Here is a 25,802-nt window from a genome sequence, read left to right as displayed (position 1 = left end):
CGGAAAAAAAGGGATACTTGCTTACAAAGAAACATATCTAAGTGTTTATAATGGCAGCAGTATCTCAAATTGTAAGTGATTAATCCTTGTAGGGACATGCAAAAGGTGTAGGCGCTTTGAAACCAATCCAAACTTGATGATTTGTTGATATTTATAAAGGTTGACGGTTAAATGTCTCCTCTGGCAGATCTGGCAGGAAGACAAAAGAGTTTCTGTCAACAGAAGTTTCCAACTTACCGAAGATTTTACAGACAAGAAGGAAACGGATAGCGTGCAGGGGTTGTATTATAATCATATTGTTTTTAATATGACTTTTTAATAAGGGCTGTATTGTTTTTATTATCATGGGCAAAATTAACATGATATACAAAAAAATAATGTACAATATTATTTTTCACCACCATGTGAAAAATAAGTATGTTCATTATCATGTTCAATGTAACCCTTTTAACATTGAGCTATATTGTGCTTATTATCGTGTGCAAAATAACTTTTCCTTTAACTATCATGTACAATAACACTGATCCATTAGGCTTATTTACACCATGTGCAATATGACTCTTACTTTCATTGTCATATGCAATCAAACTAATCCTATATGCTCATTTATACTATCAACAAGACTTTTACTTTCATTACATCATGTGAAATATAACTGGTCCATTATGCTTATCTATACCAGGTGCAATATTAATTTTATTTCACTAGCATGCTCAATATTCCATTTTCATTATTATTACTACTACATACATTTATGTTTGATATCATCAGTTTTGTATTAATTATTTGGAGCAATTTAATTTTTTTTGTAATACCTCATATTAAAACTACCAATACTTCTGTCAGTGTAATTTAAATTGCTTTGTTTGTTTGTTTTTTAAGATTATTTTTAGGCTTTCTTTTGCCTTTATTAAGAGACAGGACAGTGGATAGTGTCCAAAATCAGGGAGAGAGAGAGTGGGGAATGACATGCGGAAAATGACCCACTGGTCCGATCCGAACCCGGGCTGCCTGCTTAGAGGACTACAGCCTCTGCACATGGGGCGTACGCACAGACCACTAGGTTAGCGGCGCCCTGTAATTGCTTTGTTTGCTGGGCTCTTGCTTTTGTACTGTTATTTTGGAGCAATCTTGCACTAGAATTTCCTCAGGGATTTTCATTCTAATTATATCATATATAATATAACCCTATCTTATTAATAATCTATTATTCTCTTATTTTATCGTATCTTATCAAGAACTGCTCTATAATATATAGCTTATTAACACAGCCCGAAGCGGAGGGAGTGACAGAGTGTTGCGACAGAAAATCAGTTCTCCCTGCAGTCTTGCAAACTGCAAACTGCACACTGACCCCACCCCACATCCTTCAAACCAGCCAGGCTGTTAACTTGCTTGTTTTCCCACTGATTTCATTTACTGCAATCCCTATAAAAGCCCTGCACCCCGGGCTATTGACTTAATATACAGTACAATTATAAACAAAAAAAAACAGTTAGGCTATAAGCTGTTAAAACACTCCACTTAAAAGAGACAGACTTCTTCACAATCTGAATGGAGGGCTTAGAGCTAGGTCCTGTGATTGACAATTGACATGGATTTAAGAGAGTCCATGTAAGTGCATATAGAGAACAAACAACATGATGCATGCCCGGCCTTGTTTGGGTGGAGCCGCACAGGGAGGGACACGACAGTGAAGAAGAAAAGAAGATAAAGATGTTCAGTTCTGGCACAAAAAGTGTGCAGGGTGCGTGCAGTCAAATGATGTGAGACATCGCAGAGCTATGACACATTACAGGCACACAAACGTCTTTTGTACCTGTTGGTACACACACCTGTAGGGTGAACCTCAGGAGTCAACAAAAAAAAAACCTGCTGCCACTCTGTGCACAGGAAATCTAGGCTCCTGGCCACAAAAGTGTTTCATTAAATCAAATGAAACTCCCAGCCCGGGGGCTATATGCAGCCCACAGACAATCACATAACATAACAAATCTACCCTTAGTTTTCATTATTTAGTAGTGATTGTTTAATCAAACAAAATTGGTGACACAACAATAAGTAGGTTAACCAATTAGCCAGTATACAAGAATTGTATTGACTTTTGCAAGAAGTAAAGCCAAACGTCTCCTGTTCCAGCAACAATAGCATAAAAAGCCAAGTCTGTGTATTTAACTTGTGTCATTAAAACATGGAAATGTTTGGTTTTTTAGTATTTGCTTATCATGTTTCTTTTTTATTATTATTTTTTGCCTTTATTGGATAGGACAGCCGAAGAGAGACAGGACATGTTGGGAGGAGAGAGTGGGGGACAACATGCAGCAAGGGGCCGGGTCGGACTCGAACCCACAGCCGCTGCAACGAGGACTCTAGCCTCTACACATGGGGGGGGGGGGGGCGACATAATCGGCACTCCGATCATAAGTTTCTTAACTGGTCATGATTATACATAAAAACTCACTTTGGGTGTCTAAAAAAATAAAAAATGATAACCTTGTTTGCTCTTCTGTTAAGTGTATTCAAAGATCTGTTGTTCCTATGTCGTATTGATAGCCTGGTTAGGATTACAGTATGTGTTAGCACTACTACTTTTTACTAGTACATTTGATGTTGTGAAATGAAAAGGCTGCCATTAAAGCTTTGCACACTTTTCCTATGATTTCCATGCAGCTGTGACGGTTGGCACATGTGCTCTCCTCTCAGCCTGCAGGAGCACAGACACAGATTTACCACCTGTCAGGACTCTCACACGCCACCTTCCTGTCTGGCACCATCATAAACTGCTCCTAAATGTGTTTGCAAGCCAACCAGCATTATTTTCTCTGGAATAACAAGCGTTTCAATTCCAGCGGTTATTAAGTGGTGATGCTGTTTCAGCACATCCATGCCTGAGGAAAAGGTGTAATAGCTTTTCAAAGTGAGCAGGTCTGAACAGAAGGCAGACACACTTAGTAATAGTTGGGTGTAAATAAGGATTAGCGCTTATCATTATGGATTTAGAAGATATAGTTGACCTAACTTTCTACCAGACCTCGAGTACAGCATCAGTCTCCCTCTGCAGTCACAGAGCTCACGACATAAAGGCACAGGTGCATCCCTGCACTTTTAAATATGGCAACACGCCACCGCTCTCAGCTGTATCGATACCTTTGAATAATCAAGCACAGCTGCAGCTTAGACACAGGCACAGAGAGAGAGAGAGAACAAGGCACAGGAAAACGGAGAGGGAAACACATTCCAGGAATGAAGTCACACTGATTTCCCCTCCAGGATTAAATCAATGCAGAGTTCTTTTTCATCATCTTGTGTCGATGCCACCTTGTATTAATAATGGTCCCAGAATCTGAATAGCGGCATACATTTGTTTGCAATTGAGTTGCTGTTCTTAAAGAAGCTCTTAAATCAGCGCCAAATATCGAAGTTGAAAATAACAATTTATCCAATTGCTGATTTTGTTACCAATGTTTTTTTCATGACCTCTTCATAATACTTTGTGTCTGTTTGTCAAATAAGCCATGAGATAAGACGTATTCTAATTATTATTAACAGGCCCTCTTCTTGAAATGTTACTGAAACATGTCTGACAAACTGCATGTTGCTGATATTTCCAAGAGAAGGTGAAAGACCCCCACATATCCGACATTTTCTTTCACGTTTGACCATATGAAAAAATCTCTTCTCTGAATCAGCAGTTATAGGTATACTAGCTTGCCAGCATAAAATCAATGCGACACAACAGATACACATCTGCTACTGACATCGGTGCATGCCACATTATTTACAGATGGGCCGATGTCTGTGAACACAACTTATAAAGGCCGATACAGATGTTCAACTGATGCATCGGTGCATCCATACTTGCTCTTTAGTTTTATTTTCCACTGACAAAATTCATGAAAACAGAAATAGCCAGAAGGCATTCCTCTGCCTCTCAATACTCTCTGCCTTTTTAAAAACTGTCTGGCTCAAGCCCCTCGGTTCTACTGAAGATGTGAGTCCTTAAAGACATGTCACAAATACAAGGATTCAGTTTGAGAACAAGTTGTCTGTAGTTGTTCAGGCATTTAAAGTTTAAGCGCATGTTATGCCAAAAAGATTAGTGCTCTTTCTTGGACTATTTTTAGCCGTGGATTACGTTGCAAAGGTCTGTGAGCTGTGAGCAGTTCACACATTCCTGTTTAAGGTTGACTCTATAGGACCTAACGTGACCAAAATGTTTGGATATTTCAAATTAAAAAGAGGATTTTTGTTGTGGAAAGCTGAACAGCCTTACATTTTTTGTGTGCCAAAAATGTGCTGACTTTCTTTCTCTTGGTACTTAATAAAGCCAGGTCCCCTCAGATTTCATTTCTCCTTTACTTTATTAGGTCCTGACCCCCTAGCTGGTAACCAATGTAGTACTGCATTATGCAGGATTCACTCAAAATAAACAACACTGCTCATTTCATAATAACCCGATGTAATTGTTAGGCTAGTTGCAATGTTGTACATACTACAATGAGGTAACAGAGGTATAAACCTCTTAAGAATTTCAACTGATAGTTTAGTTTTTATAAAGAGGAAATACATTCTTTGTAAATTCTTAAACATGAAAAATGACCTATGATTAAAGTTATGACTGCAAATGCTAAAACATGTTGTGAGTTTAGGCAAAACGCACCATGCAGACAGGAATAGAGCATAAGAGAGGAACAATAAGAGCTCTAATCTGAAGCTCAATGGTTTTAGTGGACTGAGCTCTCTCTCTTTCTCTCTCAGTATCTCAGCAGCAGGGAGTCTCCCTCCCTGAGAGGCCCTGGCTCAGCACGCAGGCGGCTCTGTGCCAGGACGCGGTGCAGCAGTGGCTGGAGGTTAGAGCCTCGGTGCTAGGTGACGGCTTAGAGAAAATCCCTTTCCTGAATAGACTGGCTGGATTATAAGCAGGGGCAGGTCAGCACCAAAGACAAGCAGAAAGAGGGGGAAGAGTTCATCAGCGGTGCTCTTAATTCAGGAAATATGATATTTGAAACATAACGCAGCCTGCAGCTTTGGAATCACAGCAAAACCTCACCCTGCAATTAGTCACTTCTTTATTACGACAACTCCAAATCCTGCTTTCAAAGGGGATGCTTGACTGGGCCTATTACCTCTTCGTAGCACAGGAAGAGAGATCAAAGCGCCAGAAAAGCGTCTTCAGTGGATTCTCACTGCATTGATCCACACACACACACACACACACACACACACACACACACACACACACACACACACACACACACACACACACACACACACAGCTAAATTCAGCTGAATGTGAATTATTCATGCAGGCAGGGAGAACATGCCCAAGGGGCCCGGAGACTGGTCGGGTTCACTTTACGTCCATGTATCGCCCACATTGTCATTTTGCAGGACACTTGTTTGGACTGTGCAATGACGGAAAAAAGAACCAATTAGGAGAGGCAATGGCAAAGACCACGGGTCTCTAGTTCAAGTCCCAGCTGGTGAAGACAAACACTGTAGTGGAAAGATACTTTCCAGCTGACTGTTCAGTTTTTCTTTACTCTCTCTGTGAACAAACAGTTTGATAAAGGGAATCCTCAGTGTTTGATAAACAATAGATTTAAGTAATGAAAAAATAACAATGCAATACAGTCCATTTTAACAAACAATTTGTTTTTACAACCATATATTGTGGTTAATTTCCTCTGCAGCATATGAGGTATTGACAAATTGATGGTTTCAAATCAGGAAGCAGGAAAAAGGCTAAAATGTGGATGATGCATGTCTTGAGAATACAGTACAAAACTAGATACAGTAGATGTAACCAGGTCATGTTTAAGGAAGAAATAAAGCTATTTTCTCTTTACATTTCAAATGTAATCTCTATGCCACACTGGGGAAAATATGAACCAGAATTGATGAAGATGTGTTAGAAGTTTTTGTATATCCTCCTTAGTGACCCATGAATGACACTGAGTTAATAAAAAGAGACTTCAATTAAAGTTAATTGCATCTTAAAGCTCCTTTGGGGACTTTAAGTATGTGCAATTTTTTTGGTGCCCCCTGTGGAGAAAGTGGTACCTACGCTCTTTGTCCTGCAGATCTTTTTTGGTAATTTTTTTTTATTACAAAAATTGAATACAGCTTTCTTTTAACAGTCAGGTGTATCACTCATTACACATCTTGACCATTAAATATGTGAAGAAAAGGCTGTTTCAGCAATCACCTGCCACCTACCCCCCTGTAGCGGTTTCAGGCATTTATAATAATAGCATAGAAATAATTCATCACATCACGGATGATCTTTTTTTGCTGTCATAGGTCATAAAGAGACATCAGACATCATTCGTTTCCGTCTGGTTCATAATCGGTTTAAACCTTCTTACAGCTTTAAAATTTAAAAAGGTGTCATGCTCAGAGCATCACTTTTTTTTCTACATTGTGCTCTCATCTTAAGTGTTCTTTGCATTAGGAAAACAACTTCTCTTATCTTTTTATATGCAGTGTTAAGAACAGGTATTAGCATATTAGCACAAGTGCTGTCGTTGACTCCTTATCTTGGTTTCTGTGCAGTATCTGCATAATGGATAAAACTGTCGTCAGTACTGCTGCACCAACAGTTTAACATGTAAATTCTAAACAAATTCACACTTTACCATCCTGCACAGAACTGCGGTGACACACTTTCTATTCCGAGTTAACACTTTGACTGACAAATAAGTATGTCATTGCAGCTGTTTTCATGGCCTTATAAGCACTATCTCATGCTGCTGGTAATTACTGTTAAAGCCTCACTGACATCAAAGTGAGATGTTTCACAGTGATGTGGGACAGAAGGGTAAACACTGTGTGTATGAGGGCAGTGGCATTGACTTTACCCATCATGCTTTGCGGGGTCGTTTGTCAGTGTGAGATAGTATTTGACCTCACAGTCCAGACACTATGGCACTAAGTGAACGAGCCATATGAGCTGGCTGTCTGATTTATGAAGCCAGACCTTGAGCAACTCGAGATGTCTTTGTGCGCTTTGACGTGAGCGAGATGGCTGTGAATGAACACAATATTTTATTTTTAAAGGTGTAACACCTGACAGATTAGTTAAGAATGTGGACTAAATCTCCTGAAGAGCTTTTTTTAGGTCCACAAATAAACCCAGTTACTGTGCACTAACACGATTGTACTCTTGAAAAACAATTTAGTATACTGGAGAGTAGCTGTGTTGGAAGTATTTTGGAGCAATATACTTTTCTACTAAGAAAAAATGGTGACTGACTGCAGATTGTTGAGAAAATGTCAGCACAAGATAATTATTTTCTGCAATTGTTTTGTCTAATTTCAGCTCACAATTTAAATACAATTCTAGAGGTCATACTAAACTTTTTAACTTAATTAAGAATTCTTGTAAATGAGGAAAGAAAAAGGTAAGCCTACGGATATGAAGAAGTTCTTCATGCTTTTTTGTAACTTTGGTCTGAATATAGAGAAGAGAAGAAGAAATGTGTGTAAGAGAGAGAAAAGATGACACACACCAAATGGTCTTTAGTAGGGATGGGGATCACCAGAGGCCCCACGATATGATGATCACGATACTTGAGATTATGTCCACAAAAATGAAACTAAATCAGTTTTGTCAAATAAGAAAACATTCTCAGTCTATTCATCTCACTTCAGTATTATTATTATTATTTCTACACAATGGGAGTAAAGCCCACAGACTGACCAACACTGTGATCAAAGTAAAACCCTGTAAAAGACTACATGCACCTCACAATCTGAACTGTGAGTGTTTCAGTCTAATGGAACTTAACTGAACACAAACATGTACAGCATGGACGACTGAACGACTGCAGTAATTGTTAAAAATGCAACTTTCAGCAATTACAAATTAAAAAATCATATTTGCTATTAATACAATAAAAACGTTGATACTTGGTGGCCATGAATCAATATAATGTCACCACGCTAAATATCACGATTCTATGCTGTATGGATCCTCCCCTCCTCCCCCCACCCACCTCTAGTCTTGCTATACGAGACTCTGCCTTTCTATACAGGGTCCCTGCTACATGTAAATCAATGACCCAAATCTAATTAAACACTAAAATAATTTATTGTAAATTAATTCAGGCTTTAGATTGTTTAATGACGGATGTCTTTTTATACAATCGGTCATTTCATGTTCACTCTACTTGAAAATCATTCCTAAAGGTTTTTTTTATTTAAGCATCAATGATCACCTTTCCTGTTATCTTATTTAAAGGGTGATGCATGATGATTCAATTGAAAACAACAATGAATATTGTCAACTAATATAGTCATGCCACCGAGTGCGGATAATGTCTGGCATTTTTATTCTTGTTCACACTGCAGTTATTGGTTTTGACTTTAAAGCAGGTTAAACAGGTTAAAAATGTGGTCAAATGTTCACTTATATAACAACTTTTTTTAAAAAGCATAATAAAGGACCTTATCTGGGTCATGAACTGCATAGTTCTACTTCATTCAATCAATCAGTCAATCTTAAATTGTCCTGGCAAATATGTATCCCAATACATTTAAGCCTTTTTCTGTTTCCGAGTACCCTGGGAACTGACTTCACAAAATCTCTTCATAAGTGATTGTGTTACAGACAATGACAGATCACACCACTTTGCCTCAGGCTCAGGAAATAGTCCCTTGATCAGACAGAGGCATTGTGTCGACCGAAAGTAAACGCACAAGAAGTTTCAGTATAAATGCAAGTGTTTACTTCAGAAATGGAGCAGCTGGCCATCAATCTGCATGTGTGTGTGTCCACTCCCGTAAAGCTTTAATAAATCACTGGGGCACTGTGGGAGCTCTGGGAGGGATTTCTAGTATGCCTTACAAAGCAAGTCTACGTGCAGACGGGTGCATGGGGCTGACGAGGGGTGGAGCGAAGGACGAGGGAACGGTCGTACACAAAAAGAGCAGAACAGAAAAGGCTTGGGCAGAACTGGGTAAGGGCATTGAATGCTGAAACGTGACTGTAGTAAAGAGGATTTAGACCAGCAGACAGAGAGAAAACAACTGGGCAGTGAGCTCGGTGATGATGCAATTACTGAGCTGAGAGCACAGAAGGAATGTGAAGCAGGGGAAGAGATTGATTACCATGATGGGCAATAAAAAAGAGGCAAGAAATGTTTCTGTTCCCTCACTTTTCTGGATGTAAAACGAATAATAAAAAGGACACGATTGACACTTACGCACTTTTGAGTGTCAAATAATGGAAATGTAAACACAATTTAACCCTATAAGTGGAGATTTCCAATAGCGTTTGTCCTTTCCTATACCAGTTCTAATAAGTATCCCTCTGATAGTAGTGCGGTTAAAAAATACACATTACATCAGTGAGAAACTCATTTTTGGAAAAAAAAATGTGAAAGCTTTGACTGATATTACAGTCTCTGCTAGCATAACACAGCTTTCATTGTCACATAATTTCTCTTGGTTAGAGTTTGGGATCAGTGCATTGACTGTCATACTCGATGATGCCCAATGTTTCATTTTAGGCAGTATCAGATGCCGATACGGGTACTGGTATCAGAACAGATTTTCTTAAAAGATTTCAAAATAATGAATACAAAAGTAACGGAGAACTCAAAAGCCACTGTTTTGGAGTTTATTATATGAAAGTGCAGTACCTTTATATATTTTGCTTACTCAAACTCTACTTCAAAAGAAAACAAGGTGGCTGAGGCATGAAGTAAAGAGGGCTCATTTTTGCAAATGGAGGTCCAAAGTTTTGGGCCTCGGCTGCAGCAGTTTTTATTGGCTGCCCTCCCAGTTTCTGACATCCATCTTCTGGAGCAGAAATGCTCAAAAGAGGATCCGCTGGTGTTACAGGGAATGACTGGGCAGGATGTGAAATTTCCCAGAAAAGTGGGAGAGCGCACACATTCTGTGTCACTGACTCAGTGCACTCACTGGGGAAGTCGGCCTTCGTCATAGCCGACCCGCTCTAAATGCCTCTCTGCTTGAATCATAGCAGCAAACAGAAGCAGCCCCCCCCCCCCTCACAGCAGCCAGCCAAGCGGGCCAAAAGTGACGTGGGTCAGCCGGGGACGCATCAATGAGTCCTCAAGGAAATAAAACTAATGAGACTAAAGAAGAAGAACAATTGGTGGAGACTGAATCATGCAGAGGAATTTCCTGATAATGTGGGAAAAAAAGGGCCAATTCAATCCATGTCTCGCTCGGCTCTGACATCCCTCATGTGAAATAAAACCTGACGTGTAACTCTATTACTGACATGTGTCCTCACTATACTGTCAGATGAGCATATGGGGACATCTGTGACTCACACCCACGTGGCGAGAAAAAAAGTCAGTGACAAGTTTGAAGTCACAAGATGGCTGATGAAAACAACATCTTGATAAGAAAACAATCAGATCTGACTGTCAACCAACTCAGAGATTCTTTCAGAGACGTCACGGTTCAAGTTCTGAACGTTTTCTTCACTTAGTGGCATATCATTTTGCTCCAAGAGAAAACACGGCCCAAGACAACTTCTTCTGATGTCTTACTTTGTCCATTAGACTTGTCTTTGAGAGCAATACTGATTATGTGTCGTCGTGATTTAATGTAGCAATATATTAGATCAACTTAGTGGCTACAATTTCATACACGGACTCAACCCTCAATCTTGCAGTAGTTGGACTACTGAAGCACGGACTGTGATGTTGGCTTGATGGGACATCAATGTAATAGGCTATTCCTGTGAAATGAAACCCTGTATGGGGCTTCATGTGTGGCAAAATAGTGATACCTTGTAGCTAGCTACTCTAAATTTGGTTCTTATTGTCATGTAGGCTTGTAAGGATTAAAGGGGCCCAAAATAGAAAAGGGGGCCCAAAGCAATATTTGCACAGAACCCTTCATCTCTATTCTCCCCCTGCTAATGATTAGTAGCCTACAGGTGAGATACATTCAGCCCATTCTGACTCACATGGTTGTCAAAAACGGCACCTGGCTGGGTCAGTGGCAAAACTTGTCAAAAATGACTCTGTAAGGACCCTTATTACGTCATTTTGACGCTGTAGGCTTGCTTGCACGCATTTGCTTAATGTGGTACCCAGGTCGTCCCATTTTGAAGTTTATCGGTGAAGAGCTCTCTCTCTAGCATTATTGATGCTATAAGGGAAATGTATTTTACAACATTATACACATTATACATTATCAGTTTGGGGAGGTAAATATCAACATCAAGTTTCCCATACAGTTAGGCCTTTAGGTACTCACTTTCTCCTGTACTCGTCCCTCTCCCGCTTGACTTTGGCCAACACGTTATACAGAGCCCTCAGTTCAGGGGTTATGGTGTCTATTTGGACCCCAACTCCGTCCGGATGCGTCCACGTCACCCCGGGCCCGTGCAGGGTCTCAAAGCGCTCCCCTTGCCTCCGGACGCTGGTGAAACTCCAGATGGTACCCGGCATTCTGGACTCCGGGCCGTCCGTCTGCACCGCAACTTCCCGGGTGTAAAAGTGGCGTTGTTGCGGTCTCTGCAGGGCTTTCTGCAGCTGGCTCTCCAGCAGTTTGTTTCTCCTCTCCAGTTCGTGCACTTTGGCGAGGAAGCAGCGGAAGCGCAGGTTGAGGGTCTTCAGCACATGGATGTTGGAGCCCAGGTCATTTCGCAGGGCGCTGGTTACCGCGCCCGAACTGGACGGGACGCCACAGACCGGCCCGGGCTGGGTGTCGGAGAAGTAAATGGAGTTCATGATGCCGAACAACAACACCGAGTTATCCAACTATGATGGCTCTACCTGGTTTGAAAGCAACAACAAAAACTCGTCCTCCTTATCTCTGCATTTTCCTCCACAATCCCACTCCCGCAGGACCAGTTTCTCCCCCTTACAATGCAGATGCTGAGAGTGACTGAGACTGGCTAACCATCACTGTCCCTGCTGGATGTTTTCCCCGAGATGCCGACATGAACCCCGCAGCATGTAAGCTAACAAAATCCAAGGAAAGTCCTTAAAGAGGCACCGAGGGCATTATCTGGTGAAAGAGGTTTGACGCAGACCGCAATAAGCACCGGCAGTCACCCTTCCCGTCACCCTCATGTCTGTTGTTTGTCTCTGCTTTGTCAGGAGCTGCTGATGCTGTGCGGGATCATACAAGCCAGAGGAAGACGGTCCACCTTCTCTCTTTGTCATTCCCTCGTTAGTTTTGCTCTATCCGGTCTCCTCCATGTGTAGCGGTGGGCTGGCAGGACGCAGGACCGCAGAGCCCGGCCTCTCCGTGGTGTGCGCGGATCATGTTGCAAAGTGCTAAACTCGGCACTATCGCCCACATCAGCCCCTCCCACCACGTCACCTCCCCCTTTCCCTGACAGCGACTAGACGGAGCTCATCCTGGCTAAAAGGATTACCAAAAAAAAAAAAAAAAAACTAATTTAGAAAATAAAGCATTGTGTAAAACAATGGTATTCCATTTAATTTTATTTCAACTCGCTATGCATAAAAGTAGTGGTTTAAACTGATTTACAAACTTCACCTCAAATGATTCACAACATGGCAGCCTATAGCTCTATGTAGTCACATGTGTATTATAGTGTATTATAATTCAGAATTAGACCATGTCAAGATGAAGTGAAACTAATGTAGTAGTCTCTGAAAGCTAGGCTACTGTTTTTCCTTTCTTTCCTTCTTTATATTTTAACCTATGTGCCCCTTTAGAACTACATCTTTATTGCTTTGTTACTCACTTTTAAGGTCACCTAATGATATAAAGTTCATTTTAACTTAATATATATTATACTAATATGAATAAGTATTCATACTTTTTTCTCAAAATACCCACTAGAGTCCTGTATAACTAAGTGCAATATATTTATTCTATACCTGTCACCTGCAAATTATTTGTATATTGTACACTATATCGTATTATTTAATTGTATTTCTTATTTGAATATTTGGTTTTAGTATTTGTATGTTTGTATATTTCTGATATTAGGCATCTATAGGCTTGCTCCAACAATATTTCGTTGTACTTGTACAGTGACAATAAACATGTCTTATCTTATCTTATCTTATCTTTGTATCTACACGTCATATAATGTATATTGACAGCATACATAGGCTACTATTTATTCAGAAATGTGGAGGTGTTATTAATAAGCTAGTGTCGGTAACAAACATTAATAAGCACAAGAGGAAATATGTTGTTTTATTCTTCATACACTTCATACATCTTATTTAATTTTATAGGCTATTTTTTCTACATCTTCTTTACCTTACACACTTATTTGTACTTATAGGCTACTGTACACAACTTTCTATGTTAACATAATGGTATAGCCTAGTTCTACCTTTTCAAGTTTTTTAAAGAAAATGTGTCTTATCAGAAAATAGCGCCACTTATTCCTGATGTAACCTATTGGGATCTCCCTGAAAGTACAGTCAAGTATCCCCCCCATGGGTCCTGCAACGTATAGCCTACATTTAAAAAAATATGTTTTACTGTTCAGCAAGACTATTTAAAATGTTGCGTTTAATGACATTGTTTTTTTCTTCTCATAAATATCAACACAAATGGCGTAAAAATGTCCAATAATAGCACTCTGGTATTTTTATGCTTTATTATGCAGTTATTTATTATAAGTGTTCTGTTTTGTTTTAATTAATGTTTTTTAAAAGAGGGGCATATATTATAAGATTAATCTTCTTTCTCCTCCTTTTCATTCAAAATGTGAGATTTTATGTTTGTTTGTTTTTCTTAACTTTATCGGTTTTTTTTTTTAATGAAATAAAATTAACAAATAAAAAAAATAATGAAATATCAATTAAGATACAACAATTAATTTCTCGGGTTCATACCAGCAACGCTGATACATAATAATTATTTAAATTAAATATCTTCTGACTTATTTGTATTCAGGCGCCACACGGTCACCTTTACAGAACAGAAACATTTGAGGTCCTTTTACTTCACGTGTGCGTCTGCTGCTCTGCCATCGTGAGAGGAAACCATGCCGAAGTCAAAGAGAGACAAGAAAGGTAAATTAATGTAATGTACAGACAAATTAGACGGTTAAATATATTACCAATTTGCTTGTATGAGAAGATAAAAGTAAGGTAATTGATGGACACAAGTCAACGCTAGCTTCATAAAGCAGTTTTACATATGAATGCTGTTAAAGTCGTCGCTCAGTAAAAACTTAAGACCAAATGATTGACTGATTTTCACATACCCTTTCTATCAGTTTCGTTAACGAAAACAGCCAAGAAGGGACTGGAATTAAAACAGAAACTAATCGAGGAGGTGAGTGTAATCTGATTTATTCTATTATGATAACTAATTATCTAAACATTTCCACTATAATCTCTGCTTGTATGTCTTTTTAGTTACGGAAATGTGTGGACACCTACAGAAACTTGTTCATATTCTCTGTGGAAAATATGAGGAATAACAAACTGAAAGACATCAGGACAGCATGGAAACATAGCAGGTAAAAAAAAAACATGAACCATCACATTAGGGAATTTATTGGGTAATTTCTGTGACTATGTACATGTTGGTTTGTTTAATTATCATGAGGACAGCTATGCCTGTAAAAAAAAAAAAAAACTGTTTGGTAGTACTGTATGATTTTAAAATCTAATGAAGGAACATTTTGTTGAACAAATAGGTACTGTAAATAATTTGGAGGAAATGGTTTGAAATATCTCTAACAGTCAGTAAGGGTGGAATAAAATGTCACCAACAAGGACACTGAAGGAACCAGTGTTTCAGAGTGTTGGACACATATGAAAGAAAAACATTATAATTATTATTATTATTGTAAACTATACCAAGTCCCCATAAGCCAAAGCTTCATCTTCAAATGGCTCATTTTGTTTAAAAATCAAACACATCTACTGTCAGAAATGACTATAAAAATCAGCATAATGTTTTAATGTCAATGTTTTATTCAAATGATTCAACATAAATTATTGATCATCATAGTTAGCGTTTCGTTTTCAAAGAGACTGATTGATTTTAATGTTTTGTTATTGCAATAATAGTTGGACTCTTCTGCACCACAGGTTCTTCTTTGGAAAAAATAAAGTCATGGTGATCGCCTTGGGTAAAGGAGAAACAGACGAATACAAAGATAATTTGCACAAGGTAAGAATAAATCTAGGTATGGGGGGTGGATGGAAAATGATTAAGATAAATGATGAACTATTGTTAAATTACTTTTTGATGCTCTGCAGGTCACCAAATATCTACGGGGAGAAGTAGGAGTACTTTTCACAAATAAAACAAAGGATGAAGTACAAGAGTAAGTTAGCTTCACTTCCTGCACCATTTACGGTTTATCCAACAATTGTTCCCTGGGTAACTGATTTGGGTTCTCTCTTTGCAGGTACTTCAGTCATTTCAAAGAGGTGGATTATGCGAGGGCGGGCAACCAGGCACAGATGGACGTAACTCTGGATGAGGGACCCCTGGAACAGTTTACTCACTCAATGGAGCCCCAGCTGAGGCAATTAGGACTCCCCACCGCACTCAAGAAAGGTAAGATGACACTACAGTTATTGTAAATGTTTCTCTTTTGCTAATAAGGTAATGCAAAGAGCAAAACAAACATCCCATTTGTAAATTCCTCCATACTTCCCTGCTACTCTTAGCTCAAAATCTTACTGATGTGGAGTTTTATTTGTGAACAACTTGTTTAGTTAAAGTCGTATTTTGGATCATTCAAAGGTGTTGTGACACTGCTCAAGGACCATGAAGTCTGTAAGGAGGGAGACATGCTAACTCCTGAGCAGGCTCGTATTCTGGTGAGTGCTTTACTGCTTTGACTACAGAAAATGTTAACTGCAACGGATTGTAGTGCATTGCATTTTGACCAACTGTTTATTTCTTTCCGCCCATAGAAACTCTTTGGCATCGAGATGGCAGAATTCAAGGTGCAGATCAAATGTATGTGGAACTCAGAAACGGGCGAGTTTGGGAACATTGCTGGAGAAGAAGAGTCCATGGAGGACAATGAGGAAGATGATGATGATGATGATGGTGCAGAATGAAACGTGTACAAGGCAGCTTGTAAACGGCAATTTTTAAGTCATCTTTGCCAACCTTCAACAGCAGAGGGACATAGAAACCATTCATCTTGACCGCCAGTGCTGACCCGGGAGTTTTAGTAATCTCCTTTTTCTGGCCATTTGATCATCCCAAAACATGAACTTCTGTCCATCTTGAATTTTAGCTTTGGATTGAATGTTTTCAGTAAAAACAGGAGCTTTGAGTCAAGAGACTTCATGATGTATTTTGTGTAATAACAAATATAGTGGAAAAAGTGCTAAACATCATGACAGTATTTTTTCTTTTTGCAAAATAAGGGGGGAAACAGACAGCCTTGTAAAATCATTTTATACACGTGTGTAGGAATAACAGTTTGATTTGTAAAAATACAATATCTTTCAATGTAAGTTTAATAATAAAAAAAAAACTCCAGAAGAAAGAAATCTTATTTTTTTGCATTTAAACATCAACAATTAAGTGCTTTAGGCTTTAATAGCCTAATAATGTTTAATAATGTCATTGTATTTGTCAATTATTCAATTATTGTTTGAGTAGATTGCTTTTTTTTTTTAGCGGAAGTAGTTTGGACAGTCATGGGCAACGAGATTCCAGGCCTCATTGAAGGCGGCGACAACTCGATCATCCAGAGGATCCTCGTCTGCAGCAGCCAAGTTTTGCTGAAGTTGCTCCATACTTGACATGCCAATGATGACTCCATCACCAAGATTGCCCTGGAGCAGCAGAGAATCGAGTGGTCAAATACTTTTCAATACCACGTGTTTTGAAACGATACAATATCCATTCTTTAAATGATCACTAGTACTACAAAACAAGCAAATCTTTTAAAGAACATTAAGATCCTCAGTCATGTTTTCAACCAATAGCTGCTGCAAGCAAAAGAAAGAACACGTCTTAACTGCAGAAAGTAAACTGCCAGTGTATTGCTGTGATATCAAAACGGATTGATATGGTTTCAAGTTTTTCAAGGTATGTTCAAAATTTCTGGCATTGTGACAACCCTTACCGTCTAGGTGACTTCTTGTTCATACCTAAGGTTTCATGCGTTTGCTCTGGCTTGATCTGATGATTGACTAACAGGGTGCCAAGGCAACACTTATCTTGGATTATTATCTGCGTACTAATACAAAATATTGTGCTGACTTCATTTTGAACATGTTTTAATGAACTGTATGTCTTATGTTGTATAGTATACAACTATGATAATACTCCTATGATAATGTCACAACAGCTCTCTATGTACAGTTGGTACCTTTAGCTGAGAGTGGTGGTACATCCAGCGTATCGCAGCAGACGTCATGGAGGGTTTATTTGAGCCGTATGCTGTCTCCAAGGCATTTAGAACCAAATCTATCGCCTGGAAATGACTCAACTTCCAGTATCTAATGGAGAATGACAAACAAATATTTTGTGATTGATCGATGGTGAAAGGTGTAAGTTTAGCTGTGAAGAAATACTGAAACTCATGAAGGGAGTCGTATATTGCATGGAGCATTAAGAAAAAGGAATGCCTGGTCTCTCACCTGTCCTGGTATGCTTTAGCCCACCTGTTACCAAAGAAGCGTCCAGTAGGCTGAGAGCCATCTTTGTCTTCAAAATGGTACTTTCCTGTCAGAAGGCCACCTATAGAAGAGAAGTCATTTCTACATTGAAATTATCTTGTGTCCTACTAAATTCTGCAACTTTGAGTGATATATTTTCTACATTTTTAGAATAATAGAATAGAATGTCATAAAGCCCATTTCATTACAGGTCAGCTCAATGTGCTTTACACTGATAATGAAAAGAAGGGAATTCAAAAAAGTTATTTCAACAATCATGAATAAGATGCATCAATTTTTTATTTTTTTTAATTCAATGCACATCAGAGACACCACATAACAATCAAACACCAAAAAAGAGCATTCAACAAAAACCTAGAAAAACACACAAAGCGTAACTATTTGTATGCTTGGGAGAAATGATTTTGAGTTTAGTTTTAAAAGTAGACAGTTGTGACGGAACTACGGTAAGCAGGAAGTTTGTTCCAAGAACCACAGTAACTTAAGGCCCCTTCTCCAGACTTTGATCTAATTCTTGGCACAACTTACACATCTTCACTGGATGACCTGAGGGCCCTGGTAGGGTTGAAGTCTTTGAGCAAGTCAGAAATTGACTTGGGAGCTGAACCATTAAGTTCTTTATGGACTAATAATAAGATTTCAAAGGTGATTTTGTGTTTTAAGGGGAGCCAATGGAGTATTTTGAGGATGGGAGTTATATGTTACATTTTTTTTGTGCGTGTTAGGACTCTGGCTAAGTTGGAGTTTTCTCACAGATTGTTTGGATAGCCCTATTGAAAGATCATGAGATGACAGGGAAATGTACAACTGTGTGTCATCAGCATATGAATGGTAGGCTATATTATGTTTCTTCATGATAGCACTAAATGGGAGCATGTATCGATTAAACAGCAGCGGCCCAAGGACTGACCCTTGTGGAACCCCAAAGAGAACCTTTCTTTTAGATTTAAAATTGCCAAGAGAAATGTGAATCTCTAATTCTCTAGGATATGATAATTCCATCAAAATCAGTTACAGTTTTCAATAAGAAATCAGCAAGTTCTTCCAAGAAGCCTTGTCTAATGTTAAGAGGATGATGACAGTAAGAATGAGTGCAGCACTGAACAGATCATTTAGAACAAGACCTAAATATTTAAAACTGAGGTAGTTGCCAAGATGGAACGATTTACAGCCCAGTTTCTGAGTAGGAATTATGTCGTTTACGATAAAAGTCTTTCTTGAAAGGGATCCAACAGTCAACTGTGCAAGTTTTAGAGTGCATGGGGGAGTTTTTGCAGTGAGAGACAAACCTTTAAAGTCCAAACCAGACTGTGGATTAACAGTCATGGCTATGAGGCTGATTTAAAGCTGGGATTGCACAATAGTAAATAATAATGTTAGTATGCTAACAAGCCAGTGCTAAAAAGGGGTTACATTTACCATCTTCATCATTTAGTTAGCATACTTACATCTTCTATTAGCACTTAACACTAAGTTAATTTGAGGATGATAGGAATCTATTCAAAGAATTAAGTTGTAAAACAAACATGATTGACCTCTTGCTGGCGCTGAAGTAGAGTTCAATCAATGTGATTATTTATCTTAAAAGGAACATGGATGCTTTGACCAATTTAATAAGAATACATCTAACAGTTATTGAGACATGTTACTCAAAACCTCAGACTCAAATGTAAACCTCATGGTGGTATAGGTACACCAGGAGAGGGAAAGTATACTGTACCTGCAAGAGGATTGTATGCGTAGAACTTAATTCCGTAGTTTCTCAGACATGGCAGCAACTCCGTCTCAACCCGTCTTGTCGTGGCATTGTACATTCCCTGAGAAAAGATGTACGAGTTTGAATTAGGGCATAAGATCACATCTAAGTGAAAGTAAAATAAACAATGAAAGTTTTTTTTTCCCCAATAACAATTAAAGTTGGAGAAAAACTTGGGATATTCTACATTATAAAAACGAGTGTCCAGGGTTTATGTTAGCTGTTAATTACCAGCTTGTATTTAGTATCACATACAGTTGTCTGGCAAAAAAAAGTATATATAAACGGCCAAAATGTCCGGCTATATAATATGAATACAATATTTGTTGAGTGTTTTCCTAATTTTGTATATCGGTATAAGATCACAATTCCAAATGTAAGGCAACACTAATCTAAAGTATAGTCTCCCCTTGCTCATGTATGGGGTTTTGTGCATTTTATTGCTGTTTAATGTTGGTTATTAGGCATATATGCCTATTCAAAGCATACGGTGATCTGTAAGGCCAGAATTCTGTGGCGGTAAAAATAAAGTCTAGCATTAACTCAGCACGTGTCACCATAGGTGTTTTCCTTGCTGAAAACTACCTCTATCCTGGGTCACCTGTTGAATAAAACATAAAAAAAAACGTTTAAAAATAAATACCTGATACACAGTGGGAACAATCCAGTTGTTGTGTCTGCAGATGCACATGATTTCAGCAACTTCCCATGATGCATAGTTTGAAAGACCAAACTCTTTGAATTTTCCCTGTAGGGTGGTGTTTTAATGTTTAAAAAAAGTTATTTGAAATAAGCAGATAGTGTTTTAACATTATAGGTTCAATAGGTATCTATTCTCTTTACCTCCTTGTGGAGTTCATTGCAGGCTCTAAGAGTGTCCTCAATTGGGTTTTGGTGGTCAGGGGCATGGAGGTAGAAAAGATCCACACAGTCAGTCTGCAGCCTCTGAAGGGAGGTTTCCATCTGGGAGCGTACACTCTCTGGCTTCAGTGTCTTTCCATCCCAGGGGTTAGCCTTGGTAGCTATACTTACTGTCGCATCAAGTTATACAGAACTGAATTATTATTTTTTTCATAAACATGGAAGATACTATGTGACTTTATACAAATGATCAAAACATATGACAGAAACATTCAGATATTCTACCAGCTTGCTTGAACAAACATGAAACAACTACACCATTGATCAACACATTTTCTGATTTAAAAGCAAAGTTGAACTTGCATGTTATCTAAATGAAAGACTGGTGGACTGATAATATGGGATCTATATGATAAAAACTTTTTTGTTATTGATTTGGTGATTTATGTTTTTCAAATAACTTTTTCTCCTTCTCCTATAAACTTGGAAATAGACATTCTCCTTACTTGTAATTTGTATTTGGATTATTCAATATTGTCTGTAGGCTACTCTCTAAATGTAATCTTGACGTGGCAAGGAACTGTAGACAAAAAATGGCTAACTAAATTTACATCATAAAGTAACATTTATTTTGAAATTGTGCATTGGACTGAAGTGTATTAAATATCTAGGACAGAGATATTATAATGATCTTTAAGTGTATACTGCACACATCTGTTAAAGGGGTTTCCTTCAGTGGAATGGTTGTTTAGAGGTGTGGTTCGCAGGATGTGTTATGACTGTCAGGAAATGCTTAGAGCGAAGTTAGGTTCCCCCGCAGTGGAATGTGAACAAATGGACCCTTATGTCCAGAGGGTTGCCCAGGGACATCTAGACAGGAGATTGTACCTGTGACCTGTGTTGTCCTTTAAGTTTATGACATACTTATGACTAAGGCAGAAACCCCTGCTGTTGAAAAAAGAGGGGTTGTCCTAAAAAACAAACAGATGTCCTCATGTGTTCTGTGACATTGTATATAAATAGCATTCTCAGTGTATGTTCGGGAGAGATCACTTTTGGCTGTGTCTCTCCCAGGTCGAACCATGGCGAGCCTGGCGATGCTGTAACTTGTTTGTCAATAAAATGATCATTATGTAAGCAAGTCAGTGTCAACGGCGAATTTCTTCATCATCAAACATATCAACAACGGGAATCCACATCAGGACCCTAACAAATGGAAAAGGAGTAGACGTCACGATTACGTCATCAGGCTCTGGTGACAGAAACAGCAAAATAAAGGGGAGAGAAACCCTTTAGGTGTCTTACGTTTCTAGAATGTGCAAAAACTCCTAAATATGCATGTCTTTACACGTACATTTAATAATTTCCATTGACGTTAATGTCTGTACAGGCACTGATTAATTATAAAGCGAGTGGAGTAGAAATCATAACTCCAAGGTGTTGCCAGCTGCAGGTGGGCCTATGTTGTCATGAGCAATAGTTCAGTCAGTCCACTTTTAAAACTTTTTTTTAGCATTAGCCCACTGGGAGAGTCAAGTGTTTATTGTCTCTACGACTATCAGTGCTTCTAATATACCTGTTTTAGGAAGATTCATGCCCCCAATGATCGTCTCTGACTTCCCATCCATGTACATGAAGGCTGTGTCCACTCTGTTGTGCCCCCTGCCCAGAAAAGTCTTCACCATCTCCTGGCTCTGCTGGGCGTCGGCTCGCCCTCCGAAAGCCGTCGTCCCCAGTAGGGAAACAGGCCGTTTAGCTGGACACGACGACATGTTTCTACAAGCCACGAGCACTTCCTTGATAATGTGGCTCCTTTTGAGTGTGCACAGTCCTCCTGTTATTACGCACTACATGCTAATATATGGCAGCCAATGAGCATGCGAAGGGCAAAGTTCGCGATGTAAGTAGTAGTTAGGGAGCGTCGTAAAGTTACTTAACCGATTTAAAACGAAGCATGTGCTATATTATTATTATATCTTCAGAGCCTCGCAGCCTTTGCCTGTTAGACTGTAGTTTAGGTAGTGCAAAGGTCGTCCTCAGTGACCACTTCCTACTTTTGTTTTTTATTTGTTGAAATTGCCATCCATCTACAGGACAGTTGTCATACCAAATAAAGAAAGCAGTTCAGAGTCTGACCACAAGGTGTCAGCAAATAGCCAACCATGTCACAAAGGATGCTCTTAAAGTTTCTTCCACATTCAGTAATGTGTAGTCCAGAAAATATGGCAGGAAATCTGTAAAGCATAGCACTTTGAGAATTTTTTGCAAAAAATGTAAAAGTGCATCACAAATTAAATTTATTATTATTATTATTATTATTATTATTATTATTAATAAAATGTATTAAGTCATTATAAATTGTTATTTTTTTAAGTGTTGAAACATGCAGATTTATAAAATATTGGCCTATTCAAAGGGATTGCTTTTACAAGCAGCAGCGTAGCTGACCCTTTGACCTCACCATCAGCTGTTTGCCCTGCAGTGTGACCACTGGCTGCTTCATGCCCTTGAATTTAACCCCAAATTGCCCCTGTTGCTCCAAGAATGGTGGTAAAATAACCAGTTTCCCTGGATGTCAATGTCTATTTGAGTGCTTTGTATCTTCCCGTGAAGATGCTCCTGTAAGCTTTGAGTAACGAGCCGTACGCGCGTATTTTTTTTCTGCACGTGCGCCTGTTTACCAGCCTCACGAGCCAAATTGTTTTCATCCAGACGACCTTTGTGAACTAAATACACACGAAGATGTTGGAGGGTTAGCGGCTAAGTATTCAAAAAGTATCCAAACGATAAAACGCCCAAGTTTAACGTAAATGAGCACACCTTGTTTTAAATGTAGTTTTTTTTTTTGTGGTTGGCGGTGTGTATTAAACAATATCAGTGACGTGATATACAGTAAAAAGACTAATAGGCCTACAGTTAAAAATAAAAATAAACTTTTTTTAGGAAACCCTCTCTCTATAGAGTACACTTTGCAGACTGCAGGGTTTGTGTGTGTGTGTTAAAAGCTCCTGAAGCTCTGAATTGTAAAAAGCACACTTCCAATCCTCCCCTCCCGAAAAACCCTTCTCAGCCATCATTACCAAGTGAATGGAGTGAGTTCAGCCCTCAGCCTCCACGAGTCTCTGCCCGTCAGTCTTAACATCTGCAGCGAGCAGGAAGCGGAGGTGAGCTGCAGTTTTCAGTCAGTGTCACACGCCGGCTGGGAGTGAAAGAAAACACATCGCATGTCATGGCTGGCATGTTTTTGGAAAGTGCTGACTACATCCACGCGGAGGATCCTTTGCGCGCTTTTTAAGTTGTTGTTTTTTTTTCTCTCTCGAGTTGACCGCTCGGATTTATTTGATTAGTTTGTTAATTAAGTTTTAGTTTCCTCTGGTTGATTTGCCCAGTAACACTCATGCATGAGTCTGCGAGTAAATTCAACTATTTGAAACTGTAAGAGGAGTTAAAATGGATTGTTTTGTTTTTTCCTTTCTCCTAATATTTATCAAAGATACATTTGCATTGCGTTATGGCATCACCAACAACCTGCAATCATATATGTAAGTAAGCTTTTCTGAACTTCTGTATTTTATGCTGTTTGATTGACCCATACATTCTAAAGAGACTAGATGTTTTACACACATCTTTGAACTTTTGGTTCACCTGCTCTTGCATAACAGAGTATCAAAGATTCAAACAGACAGACACCTGATGCTAGTGCAGTTTTTAATGGTATTTCTCATGCACAAGACATTTTGTTGATTCTGGAAGGTTCAGTTTGCAGTTTTTTTCCATGCAGGGTAACACTATAATGCACATAACTATGTGGATTTTCTGAGTGGCATTAGTCTGTCAGAGGCTGTTTTATTTTAAGCCCCTAAAAGTGAGGAGCCAGACAACTATAACAGCTATTTTAAACCCTGAAATAAAAAATGATGTGTGGGAAGATTCTCTGCTGTTACCTGCCGCTGACAATAAGCTCTTTGAAAGAAATGATGTGTACAGCTGGAGGTGATAGTGATTACTATTGTTTATGAGATGAGCAGCTGGAGGTTGTCTTTAAGATTCCTGCTGATCTCCACATGCTGAGCCTCCCCGTCTGACTGTCTGTATGTCCTTGGAGAACTACCAAAGGAGTAAAAGACTGAAAAATCAGCAGCACATGGTGTGAAGACATCAGTGACAGGGCAGCTTCTGAACCCAGACAGACTTTGTGTAAGAGTGACAAAACATCACAGCTGAAGGATTACCATGTTCTACCTGAGGGAGAGGGACCAGGGAGATTAAATGTCTCTGCTGACAATCACTCTCATACTTACAAGTTAAAACATGTATTTCAACGCTATGTCCACTAACAAAAACAACACATTAATGTTTAATGGGAATTTTCTGGAAACTTTTTGGACTATTTTGTTTAGTCATTTGTTTTTGAGATTATTTTGAAGGGAAGTGGTATTCATTCATCATGTGCTTTTGTTTGCTAGCAAACGTGGCTTGAATCTAAAACATTTTGATCCTGTCTGCTTCTGATTTTTTTTTTCTGTTTGTTTTTCTGCTTTTTTTAATTTGGAGCAGAAGATATAAATAGAATCAAAAAATACTTTTCACGTTTATGTCCATCCCACTTCAAAAAGACAGATTTCAAATGAATGTTGATTTAAGGTTGACCTGTCAGGTAGTATCTTTTGCTTTGAAGCTCAGCAATCAGATATGTGTTACTTGAGGAATTCCCCTTAGTTCTTTAAAAACACCATAATCAGGTATCTTGAGCCTCTGTACAGGTATATCCCATAGACTATATAGAACATGGACGTGGTCTCTGTGACGTCACTCATTGATTTCTGAAGGGAAATTTTGAAGCCCAACAATGGCAGTCACTATTTTGAAAATGCTGCCTCAGCCTAACTCTCATGCAGCCTAGAAACCAGCAAAGAGGAGTTGAGTCTCCTTACAAACAGCTATATGCACCAGCTTGCAGTATATCAGTCACCCCTAATTATGCATAACTCTTAGCCTTAATACAATCTAAATGGGTGTTTTAAAAATAAATGGCATTTTTATTGGGTGTGTAATATGTGACTTATATACCCTCACAAGTATAACATCTAGGAAAACTAAAAAATGCCTAAACCAAGCTTTATTCATCTATCTTTGCTGCAACATTTGAACTCATATATTAAAACCCCGATGCAGAACATTTTTGACACCTTAAGTATTTTTACCACTGTTTTCATTCCAGGCCGAACGTGTGTGTGGAGAGGGAGGTGACACTGGTTGCCCAGAGGCAGCCGTGCGTGCAGGCCTTCACACGCATGGTTAAAGTGTGGAAGCAGGGCTGTGTGGGACAGTCATGGTGCATGGGATACGAGAGGAGGTGAGTAATGCACCTATCTGTAGTCCAAACGTCTGACTCTGTTCTTGTGCAAACACTCCCCAGTTCACCTGCAGGGGATGTCGTGCTTAAGCTCTGTCTGGAGCAAAGCATTAATTAATGGTTTTGTGTTTACTTTTTGAGTCATGCAAGCAAAAGAATTTATCAGAGAGGGCATGATTTCCTTTCTTCTTCTTTTTCTCTCTTGTTCTGTAATCACACCTTTGAACCTCTCATACGT

General features: G+C 38.9%; 3 protein-coding genes across 6 annotated transcripts in view; 1 reads left to right on the top strand and 2 right to left on the bottom strand.

Annotated features, from left to right (window-relative positions):
- The window catches only part of iffo2b (intermediate filament family orphan 2b), a 33,149-nt gene extending 20,768 nt beyond the window's left edge, over nt 1-12,381 (bottom strand). The window contains exon 1 of one of the 4 annotated variants that reach the window (XM_061043147.1): nt 11,242-12,381. In XM_061043147.1, coding sequence (XP_060899130.1) covers nt 11,242-11,717 — 476 coding nt within the window. In that variant the 5' untranslated portion in view covers nt 11,718-12,381. The remainder of the gene's footprint in view (nt 1-11,241) is intronic. The other 3 variants (XM_061043146.1, XM_061043149.1, XM_061043148.1) reach the window with 3 other exon arrangements.
- A 1,489-nt stretch (nt 12,382-13,870) lies between these two features.
- mrto4 (MRT4 homolog, ribosome maturation factor) lies at nt 13,871-16,296 on the top strand. The gene is made up of 8 exons (XM_061043145.1): nt 13,871-13,997; nt 14,204-14,262; nt 14,346-14,449; nt 15,027-15,108; nt 15,198-15,265; nt 15,350-15,501; nt 15,691-15,767; nt 15,864-16,296. Exons 1-8 carry the CDS (start codon nt 13,970-13,972, stop codon nt 16,011-16,013), a joined length of 720 nt encoding a protein of 239 aa, XP_060899128.1. The 5' UTR covers nt 13,871-13,969; the 3' UTR covers nt 16,014-16,296.
- LOC132978106 (aflatoxin B1 aldehyde reductase member 4-like) lies at nt 14,887-22,061 on the bottom strand. Its single transcript, XM_061043143.1, is given in 7 exon segments — nt 14,887-16,742; nt 17,282-17,411; nt 17,553-17,652; nt 19,312-19,408; nt 19,991-20,095; nt 20,191-20,378; nt 21,785-22,061. Coding segments are annotated over 7 exon segments (1,059 nt in total). The 3' UTR covers nt 14,887-16,580.
- Nucleotides 22,062-25,802: the final 3,741 nt, after the last annotated feature.

The sequence above is a fragment of the Labrus mixtus genome, chromosome 7 (assembly GCF_963584025.1).
Source record: "Labrus mixtus chromosome 7, fLabMix1.1, whole genome shotgun sequence".
NCBI classification, from domain to species: domain Eukaryota; kingdom Metazoa; phylum Chordata; class Actinopteri; order Labriformes; family Labridae; genus Labrus; species Labrus mixtus.
The sequence above is the reverse complement of the archived record's forward strand: the minus strand, read 5'-3'. Positions and strand labels throughout refer to the sequence as shown.

Excerpts from the sequence above, each read along its gene's own strand:
- mrto4 (XM_061043145.1), top strand. The coding sequence starts at position 13,970 with ATGCCGAAGTCAAAGAGAGACAAGAAAG. Across the intron at positions 14,263-14,345 it reads AACAGAAACTAATCGAGGAG|TTACGGAAATGTGTGGACAC; the intron begins GTGAGTGTAATC and ends ATGTCTTTTTAG. Across the intron at positions 15,266-15,349 it reads ACAAAGGATGAAGTACAAGA|GTACTTCAGTCATTTCAAAG; the intron begins GTAAGTTAGCTT and ends CTCTCTTTGCAG.